Here is a 10,922-nt window from a genome sequence, read left to right on the forward strand (position 1 = left end):
TTTTTTGGTTTTTTGTTCGTTTTTTTTAACATGGTAGCTGTTATTAATTGTTTTATTTTAAATTTTTAAAAATGTAAATTTTGGGGCTGGCCCGGTGGCACAGCAGTTAAGTGCGCATGTTCCGCTTTGGTGGCCCGGGGTTCACTGGTTCGGATTCTGGGTGCGGACCTACACACCGCTTGTCAAGCCATGCTGGGGCAGACGTCCCACATATAAAGTGGAGGAAGATGGGCATGGATGTTAGCTCAGGGCCAGTCTTCCTTGGCAAAAAAGAGGAGGATTGGCAGCAGTTAGCTCAGGGCTAATCTTCCTCAAAAAAAATTAAAAAATAAAAGAAATAAAAATGTAAGTTTTTAGGGATAAATGTGTCTGTTTAGACCAACTCAGTGAATTACATGGATTTTCAAATTATGGTTTAATCATTTAAAGAAATTATTACACTTAAAATGTTGCTGTATTTGACAAATAAAACTATTTTTGGAATAACCTGGTACATCATATTTTTGTAATTCTTTCTGTTTATCATTTTTTAGAAAGTTCAGTTTATTTGAAGGTAACTTAAGCATGCCTGTTTTAAATCATTTAAATCTGTTTTTGTTATGTAGGTCTTCCTGTGTTTTCAGAAAGTTGCTGCTGAAATCCTTGGAATCAAGTTAAACAAAGCAGAAATAGAACAGTCACAGGTGATTATATTGAATTTTATATTTTAAAAAATAATTTATTTCTGGAAAGACATTAATTTTCACCCCAAATCCTTTCACATTTATACATTCTATATACATATCCCTAAAAGCCTTAGAAATAGATTGTGTGTATAAATCAGTGTTTATTGCAGAAGATGGAGGATATTAACTTTTTGCCAAATTATGATACCTTTGAAACTTCATTTTGTCATTTTTGTTGGAAAAATGAGATTATATAATAAAAGTTTCATCAATGTTTAAATAATGGGTTAAGGTGCTGACCATATTGTTTTGTACTTTAAGTTCTTCCAGGACTACTGTATAATATTCTTTTTATGTTTCATACAAAATCCCAGCTGTTTATCAGCGTTTAGTCTTATTTAGTGAGAGTTTACTCCATTTGGCATCTTCCATGTTTGCTTTAGTCAAACATTAGTTTTTCAGTTTTTTTTAAGTCTGTGCTCTCTCTTGTCTAAAATGTCACCCACTGTAATGATACTAATTTTTGATGTTATTTCATTGTTGATTTAATAATGGTATTAATTATTGAGGATTTCTGAATTCTTTCACTATTCCTGGACAATTCTCTTAGACTAAGAAATAAACATGATACTAACAGTCAAGCATTTAAAAATACCATATAATAGCACACCAGTTCACATGTTTGAATGAACAAAGAGCCAGAGCAAGAGCCTTTAGTTTAAAGTTAAGCTTCAGAAGTGGTTTGGTTAGAAGCAACAAAAAATTATATTTTTCCTTAATTACTTCCACTCCATCCTCATCTCATGCAGCTAAAAAGGTATAATTATCTTTTCTTAAATTTTTCTTTAATTCTTTTAGAGTTAGTTCTGTGTCTTATTTTCATGCTCATTCCGTGTATGTGTGTGTTTTAAAACAATTAGAGCAAATATCAATTAAAAATTGCTATGCTGATGTGGCTATTTCTAGAACTTGATTAAAATATTTGGAATTCTGGATATCTGCTACTTTTACTTCTCATTATTCAAAAGACATTTATTTCAGCATTTACTATGGCCAGGCACAATGTTAAGACATTTTGTGCTCTATAAATTGCTCCCAGACACACAAAAATAGTTACATGGTTTTGGCTAAGGAGGATGGATACTAAAAGAGAAATTGCCATGATTTGCTTGATTGCGCACAAGTTGGCAGACTCCAGAGGTCAAGTGATTCCCTTGCTTTTGAGCTTCTCTTTCTAAATGATGTTTGTCTCTGATTAGAGTCCATGAATGATTATCACACAATCATGAATGATTTATTGATCATATATTATATATATGGTATGGTAGTGGGTCTAAAGAAGATTTAAAGGAGTTTAAAAAGTAGTCCCTGCTTTCAGTAAAGAAAATTAATATATGATTTGCCAGGCACTGTGTTATCTCATTTAATCCTCCTGATAACTCTGTGGGGCAGGTGCTATTTCATCATTTTATGGGCAGGAAGCTGAGACTGTGGGGAGGTTAAGTAGGTTGATCCACTAAACCTAAGGTTAGGCCGTGGTGGAACCAGGTTTTGAACTCAGGCCTGTCTGACTGCAGTCCCCCTAGTGTTTCTACTCTACCATATTGGGGGAAGATTTACTGGGCAGTTTGGAGTGGGCGGTAAGAAAATGGCTGAAAGAGAAGCTGGCATTAACAATTTGAAAAGCTTGGGTTGTATTTTAGAAACAGAAGACAAGTTTGGTTAAAATAAATGACCATGTGTGTTGGAGTGTGAAGGGAATTTGAGAAAAGATTATGGAGATTTATGAATGCCAAATTGATAAATTTTATCTAACGTATTGACAGTGAGAAATAATTTTTTAAGCAGGGAAATAAATGAAAGCAGTTTTTAGATAGAATTAATCTAATGGGATTGGCGTATGTGTGGTTGGATGGGAAAGAGATTGAAGCAAGGAGACTGTGTTTTGGCTCTCATGTGATAAGGACCAGAATCAGGGTGAAAGGGAAAGAATGGATGTAAGAGACATTTCAAAGAAGAATCAATAAGGCTTGTGGAATGACTGGCTGAAAGAGAGAAGAAGTCCAAGGTCACTTTGAAGTTTCTTGCCTGGGGGAATGGAGAAAAGGGAGACCCAGTGATTGGTGGGCCCTCCCTAGAGGAGAAGGTGTGCTGATACAACACAGGCAGCCTCTCTGAGAATGAACTCTGTATACTGCCTGAGCTCTGTGGCAGTACTCAGGTTCAAGCATAACACTCCAGAGAGATGGAGTAACTCAGATACTTTTGAAAGGCAAAATTTTAGGGAAGCTTTATTCATATTCTTAGCTCACTGTTATCCGCCAAGAGTCAGAAAGTTACTATTTTGACTTTAGAGAGAGATTTAACATCTAGGCATATTTTAACGAAAGAGATATCAGATGTGTTAACTACATAGCTCTCTACCCTTCCTGTACACTGCACCTTGTTTATTAGTGTACTCTATCTTGTTTATTGTGCAATGAGATTTAATTCGATCGTTTGTTGGTGGCATTTACTTTGAATTCATTCATTTGAAGGTGAATTCAGGTTACTAGAGCCCTGTTCTATTATGTTTGTCAGAATCCTTTGAATAGGGAAGAATGAATTTGGTGCCTTTGCCAATTAAATTATTCATTTCACAATTAACATTTCTCAGTGTTAACATCTCTCAAGGAACAGTTTTTAAAGGTCATTTTTTTAAAAGATGTTTTTAAGAACATACTTGTAAGCTGTGTTGAGCAGCTTGTATTTCTTTTTTTATGGAAGTTTATTTGACTTATAACATTTAAATTTATAGATGTATATGTTAATTTGATGCATTTATGTATTGTAATATAATTGCCATTGTAGCAATAATTAGCATCTCTGTCAAGTTACGTAATTACCCTTTCTTTTTAGTAGTTGGAATAATTAAATTTTACTCTCTTAGCAAGTTTGATGATCATAATACAATATTTTTGTCTATATTCACTGTACTGTGCATTATATTGCTAGGGCTTATTTATTACTCTGCGTGAGTTTATACCCTTAAACTAACATCTGTCCTGTACCTCCACCCCCCTCCCCAGGTAACCACCATTTTATTCTGTTTTTACAAGTTTTTTTTTTTTAAATTCCACATGTAAGTGATATTATACAGTACCTGTCTTTTCTCTGTTTGACTTATCTTACTTAACATAATGTGCTCAAGGTCCATCCATGTTGTTGCAAATGGCAGGATGTTCTCCTTTCTCATGGCTGAATAATATTCCATTGTATATGTGTGTACCACATTTTCTTTATCCATTAATCTATCAATGGACACTTAGGTTGTTTCCATATCTTGGCTATTGTAAATAACACTGCAATGAACACTGGGATGCATGTGTCTTTTCAAGTTAGTGATTTCATTTTCTTTGAATGACTACCGAGAAGTGGAATTGCTGGAAGTTCTGTTTTTAATAGCGTCTTTTCTTGTACCTCTTGGCCACTTGGATGTCTTCTAAAGTTCATTTAAAAGACAAAGAAGTTTAGATCTTATATATAAGGGAGGGGGCAGAGAGAGAGGGAGAGGAGGGTGAGGGAGAGCATGTGAGCACCTGTTTTCTGTGGCTTTTATGCCATTGGAAAGATCCCTGAGGGAATTCGGTGTAATGTTTGAAAGTGTTATGTATTATTTTACAGAGAACGAGCTAGATGGTAGATTCACCACTCACATGGAAATTGATGCTATAGTAATTTAGTTTGTGACATAAATGCTCGTAATGAGGTTTTAGTCTTACTTCCATTCACTGATTATTTAAAGAGATTCTGCTATTTTAGTTCTAACCTAGATTGTTTCTGTTTGGAAGTCATACGAAGTGAGTTATCAGCACATTTTGCAAGCTTTGCAAGGAGGGGAAAGGGGAAGAGGGAGAAAAGAAAGGGAATGCAGTTAATTAATACAGCATTTATCTTTTTGCTGTTTAACACAGCAAACATTTTTTGAAGGTCTCCTTTGTGCCAGGGACCACATCAGGATCTAAGGATACTGTGATGAATGAGTTAAAGTCCTTGTCCTCAAGGAGCTCCCAGAATAAACGGGGGCAGACATATATTTAGACAATTAAGTATACTCTACATGCGTTTTTCACAATTCCCAGTGTAGTTAATAGTTTCATCTACATTACTTATCTGTTCTCCTCTTTGCTTCCCCTAACTATTCTCCTCTAAGAGAGTGTAGTAGTTGGGCATAGTTGTTAGCAAATGTACTAGCTTCCCAGATTGTTCAGAATTTTGTTTACAAAGTAGTCAAATCTTTAGGAGAAAAAATAAATTTTCAACTGCTATTCTCCAGGAAGTCCAGCATTCAGCTCTTTAAGAATTTGTTAGATAATCTAAGAAGAAAATGCATAATCCTGTATCTTATTTCTTTCAGTCTTAATTGCAAGAAGGTTTTGCGTATATACTTGGTGTTAAGCGTTCTTAATACATTTTTATGCCTTGACATTTTCACTTGCCAGTTAATAAATTGTGAATTTCTGTATTGTTCGAACTAGGTCTGCATTAGTTTCTTCAAAACAAAATTTCTCTCATGTCTGAGATACTCATGAAACTTGCTAAAAATTCCTTATGTCCCCTCTGAATATTTTCATACTTTGTATGAAAGTATCTAGCATAGGGCCTGGCATGTACTAGTCATGCTCAAGATTTTAGTTAAGTTTTACTTAGCACACAACTGTACAGCGCAAGCACGCATTTAAACCCTGATCCTAGGGGCCCTCTCTTTTTGGCTTTGTCTGAATATTGACCTTCCTTAAGGACCCATAAGGAACTTAGATTCTTCTAACCTAGGTGTTAATCTTTTCAGCATTTTCTCCAGTGTATTACAAAGACTGCACTGGAATTCCTTTCTTATCCTAAACATTACCTGTTTTCCTTGTAGAACATATTTATTCCCTTTGTGCATATTATTCTAACTCAAAGATATTGAACATTGCTTAATAGATTTCCATATCATATCCCATTTTTTCATTTTTCTACTCATGTTTTTAATTTATTTTTTCATATAGTTTCAGAACCAGATGGGTCCTTAGAGACCATGTAGATAAATTTTGTTTTACAGATTAAGAGATTGTGAAGACCAAAGAAGTGAAGTAACTTGCCCAAAATTATGAATGTTGCTGGTAGCATGTAATGGTACATTATATAGAAGAAAAAGAATAGTAGCTTTCTTTAAGCTCCTGCTGTGTGCAGAGTATTGTGCTTTTAAAAATCCTGTATCCATGCTTTAAGTGCAAATCTATAATCTTGTTGCACTTTTTATGTGTATCAATCAGAATATTCTTTAATAGTTTACACATCTGTTTTCCATGCTAGACTCTTATGCATCTCAAAAACAGATCATGACTTATTTATCTGAATGTCTTCAATACCTAGAATAGTGATTGGCTAAAACAAGTGTTTTAGCCTTCGATGTATGTTTACTCCATACCCTGAGCATGAAAAATTGACTTTTGCAATGGTAAATATGTTACTGCTATCTGGATTAAGGCATAGTTGCAAAATTAAGACTAAATTTATCTTTAGTGTCTTCCCAAGAATCCATCTCTACTCCTTATACCTTACTATTCCAACTCCTAGGTTGCTTTCTTGCTTTCCCTCTGAATAGCTACCACTTTCATTCCCAGTATCTATTCACAAATATTCTTAGATAAAATAAGGGTTAAGTTTGTGTTCAGCCACACAGCTTCTTTCCTTTTAGGGATACTTCATTATTTTTACTCCATTGACTAATAGCAGAGAATAATTGAATATACTCTGTGGCTCCAAAAATAAAAGTTGGTGTTTTGTAAGTAAGATTTCCTCTGAAAGCCTCAATGAATGGCTTGTAAACAAGCCAACTACTGTAAAATCACCTATCATGAAGTTTATGTCATGGAAATTATGTTTTTTCTACTCAGAAAGCAAAGTTTTTAATCTACAGAGCCTTGGTTCTGGCTTTCAGTTGAGAAACTATACAAAGCTTTATGTCAAACAGCCAAGGACCTCAAGAAGGATGTTGGCTTGTTAGTTCAATTTGATGAAAATTAATGGTGAAAATCTAAGTCATTTATGTTAGTCAATACTTTGACCAAAATGTCTTGACTGTAGGTCAGAACCTGGTTGTGTTTATAGGATAGGGTTTAAACCACCATTTTGGAGGATTAGTGAGTTGCTTACTGATTATGAAAATCCCGTCTCTTTATTGTAACCCATAGTTTGGCCTGAAACAATTAGGTTTGGGGAGGTCAGATAGTGGTGTTCAACATTTCACTCACGTACCCCCTCATACCCTCATATCTCATGTGGCAGTTGGTAATGCCTCTGTTGATAGCATCAGGCTGAGTGCCTAGTAAATCAAGAGTCTTGTCCAGAAGTTAATACTACTTGATAGAGAACTGGAGCAGAGCCCATCCAAGGCTAATATACCATAGCATCCTGTTCATTTACTTGGGGTTGTTTATCCAGTCTTTATAAATGTTATCACAAACAACAGCCCATATTAACATGTTTTTCTATATGTGTTAATTAATAGATGCTATTATGAAGGAAGAGTTTTTTGAAATAAGGTATCTGAATCATTAAAAAAAAGGATAATTTCATGTCTAAAAAATTTGGGGAGCATGTTATCTCTATCTTACATAGTTTTCATAAATGGTCTTTTCGTCCTAAGGGTTATAGCAATCAAAAACCTAACAAAGTAGTTTTGAGTCTTTATTTAGCAAAACTCTTAGATATTTGAAAACAACAGGTGTTGTATTTTAAGTATTGTATGTTAGGATTTGTTTTTAAATGACAGAAAAGTGCATTTTGAACTTGTTTATTTCTATATGAAATTCGAAGCATGGAGGTTAGAGTGGTGAAGGATTGGGGAGTGAGCATCAAAAGGAAGTCTTTGACAAGTAATAAATATTATCAAATGTAAAACTTGTAAGTGGCATATGGCTTCCTCTGATTTATGCATTCTCTCCCCACCTTCAAAGAAAATTAATTACTCTTTCCTCTATGTTCCCACAACGTAAGTCCACTAGTAAGGCACTTATCTTGTATGACAATTAGCTGTGTACGTGTTTCTCTTCCAGTTAGATCCACAGCAATCTGTGAACAAATCCTGTGTAATTCACCCATACTTTCCCAGTATGGAGTGACTGGCACATAATAGATCCTCAGTAAAATTTATTGAAGGAAATGGAATTAATACTTTTACTATACTTTAGCATAGAAAAGCCCCATAATTCTTCTTTGTCCTCTGAAATACTGGGTATTATATATATTATGTATAATTGTGATATCAAAAATAGAACTGACAACTTGCCTGGGAGGTTCAGTAGACTTGTCTATTTCAAGAATTAAATAGAATTGTAAAGGATAATGTTTCTTGGATCTTTGTTCATTTTCTTTCCTTTTATATGTATATGTTCTGCTGTTTCTTTTGTGACATATTTAAATTTATGTGTGTATTTCTTTTTCTACTTTAGTGGTCCCTTCTATTTTCAGTCATTGAACATACTTTCTATTTTTTCTTCTTTTTTTTTTCTTTCTTCTTCATCTTGTTTATGTTGTATGGAATTGACAGCATATTGTCAGGGCAGAAATAGTGAAGTACCCGGAAGAAGATATTCAACATATCAACTCTGCTCAAAGTAGAATCTGTTCAGTACAGTAGTGCAGGTATTAATAAATTATTGCAATTTTGGGGAGGTGGGGGGGAGAACTAGTGAATGCTATCTTATTCCTTATCAATAGAGGATTTCCAATGATTATTGTACATTATTAGGAATTAATATTGCATAAGTCCTGTTTTAGAACTTTGAAAAGTTGATCCTTTGCCAGGAGGCTTATGAATTAAACAAGGAATTGGGAACAAATTAAAATAACATTTCAATTACTTTCCAAGTATTTGTCTTTATGGGTTTGTTTATTACATATGCAGTGAAGTAGAAAATTGAGGCAGTTATTTCATTATTCATTCCTTACCATTTTTCCTGAAATAGCCTGGTAATTGAAAGAGTATTTTTAAAATTTGCCTTGAAATTACCTTTTGTCTGCTTATGTGCGCAGCCTCAGTAACAGTCAAAAACAATCAAGAATTTGTTTTAATTTAAATTGTTACTTAGAGATGAATATTAGGGCATATTGGTAAATTCATTGTTTAAGGTATTCTTGAGGTGTAGGTTAGAAGGAAGGAAGGCAGTGTTAAAAGTATCTTTGGTTTAAATTATTTTAAAACCATGAATGTGAGGTAATTTTCTAAATTTCTCATTATTCTGTATTTTGTTAGAATCATTATTCATAATCTAATAGTGAGCTACTTGGAAGTAAGTTGGAGATTTAGGAGGAAAGTTTTAAAAATTGGAGAAGTTTTAAAAATTGGCTTGCTCAAAACATTTCTGCTTTATATATGACTCTTTTTAACATTTATACCTTTTCTCACTAACTCACAAATTGTTGTAAACATTCTAAAAACAGTTATGGCTGGGTATAATAATGGTGTATGAAATATTAATAAATCATGACTTTTTAACTTTGAAATGATGAGGTCTTGTCTATGAATTAAAATATGTAAATAATTAATTTTAATTCCTTTGCATTAAATTATAACCAGGGTTTAATTTTTCATATTGATGTGTTAGTTTTTTGTTAGACTTGCGATAACCTCAAGGTGATGTCATAAAACCAGGCAAGACTCAGTAAAGAAATTGTTGTTACATTGTTAAACCACCCCCTCCCCGCCCCTAATCCCAGCTCTGCATTAGTTTGTTCTGGTTGATGCTTTTAATATCAACTCCTGCTTCATTTATGATGTCTGTCATCAGGAGTTCACCAAAGTTCAAAAAATAAAAATATACTTTAAGGAGTTCTTTCTAAATGTTCTGATGTCCTGATAATAACTCTGTTTTCTTTTATGACAGCGGGTGGTGAAGGCAGATATTGTAAACTACAACCAGGAACCTATGTCAAGAACTGTTAACCCTCCTAGAAGCTCTATGTGTGCAGTTCAGTGAGCGTATTTTTCTTTTGTACTGATAGTTTTGGCTGCCCTCCGCCTCTGTGTGGGCCCTAGGACCTCTAGGAACTTGTTTTATCAGTGACCATCTCTGTAGTTCAGTTAACACTTTCCTCCCAACTTGCTTCATCATTAAGTGTTGCCTCACAGCCGCAGGCAGCTCCTTGGACTGGAAAGAATTCAACTTTGGGACCACACACTTTGAATTCAAAATGGAAAGCCCATTCTATGGAATTAGACTGCTTCATTGAAAAAGAGTAATGTTGGTTCTCTTTGTGTCCTCACTTCTTTTTTCCCTGATGTAAATTTTTTTAAACAAATATGAAAACTATCCAAGGCTTGATTATCAGCCAGGATTTTGCCACAGCACAGTTTCATTCTCTTAGCTAAACTCATACATGGCAAAGTATGCTTCAGAGTGCAAACATTTAAACAAGTAATATATTTTATCTACGGATACTTAAGAAGGCATTCTTTTGCTATCTATTGTGAGTGAAAATATATAAAGCTGTATCTAAATGAAAATGCTTGAAATAAAGCTGTAATAGAAATATTTTTTTCATTTTTTAGGAAAAGGCCTAAATTGTTTATACTGTAGCTGTAGCTTACAAAGTAGTATTTGATATTGTATTTTTATTACTGTGTCATGGGCATTATGCATTGTATAATATTCAGGGTAGACGGCTTTATGAATTTTGATAAATGTTCAGCTGATGCTCCACATGGACTTTCTCCTGCAAACTGCTTAAGGGTACTCCCAGAATGAGTTACGACTATTGTTGAATCATTGTGGATCAGACTGTACCTGATGTTCAGATGTTTTTCTCCTGCAAATAAATTTATTTAAATTACTTCTTTTGGGGATTTTCTTTCAGCCATTTTCCTTTTGTTTACAGGAAAAAAAGTGTATTTGGATACAAAATCAGTGATCCTGTGAAGTTTAATAAGCATTCAGTTACTTAGAGTTGTTAGGTTATTTTGTTGGACTGGTTAAAATCTAGACTCCATAGCCTGGCATTTCAGGGGCTCCATATCAGCTGCCTCCTACCCCTCTGCCTTGTCTCATGCCCATCTTCTGTGCACTGCCTACCTCTGTGCAAGTAGAGCTATGGACTTGCTCCTGTGTGCTTTATGATGCTCTGCCTTCCTGTCTTTGCTATGCAGGTCCCTCCACCTGGAATTCCTCCCCCTCTCTAAATGTCTACCTTCTGTCAGCCAGCCTTTAGGCACCATGAGGGCAGGGATCTGTC

The 10,922-nt window shown here is 34.5% G+C and overlaps 1 protein-coding gene across 3 annotated transcripts in view; it reads left to right on the forward strand.

Moving 5' to 3' along the window:
• Window positions 1-10,524, forward strand: part of RAB28 (RAB28, member RAS oncogene family) — a 90,008-nt gene extending 79,484 nt beyond the window's left edge. Inside the window, exons 6-8 of one of the 3 annotated variants that reach the window (XM_046657302.1) lie at window positions 606-683; window positions 8,242-8,336; window positions 9,578-10,524. In XM_046657302.1, coding sequence (XP_046513258.1) covers window positions 606-683; window positions 8,242-8,331 — 168 coding nt within the window. In that variant the 3' untranslated portion in view covers window positions 8,332-8,336; window positions 9,578-10,524. Of the gene's footprint in view, window positions 1-605; window positions 684-8,241; window positions 8,337-9,577 lie in introns of those variants that run through there. The other 2 variants (XM_046657301.1, XR_006888029.1) reach the window with 2 other exon arrangements.
• Window positions 10,525-10,922: the final 398 nt, after the last annotated feature.

The sequence above is a fragment of the Equus quagga genome, chromosome 3, assembly GCF_021613505.1.
Source record: "Equus quagga isolate Etosha38 chromosome 3, UCLA_HA_Equagga_1.0, whole genome shotgun sequence".
Taxonomy (NCBI): domain Eukaryota; kingdom Metazoa; phylum Chordata; class Mammalia; order Perissodactyla; family Equidae; genus Equus; species Equus quagga.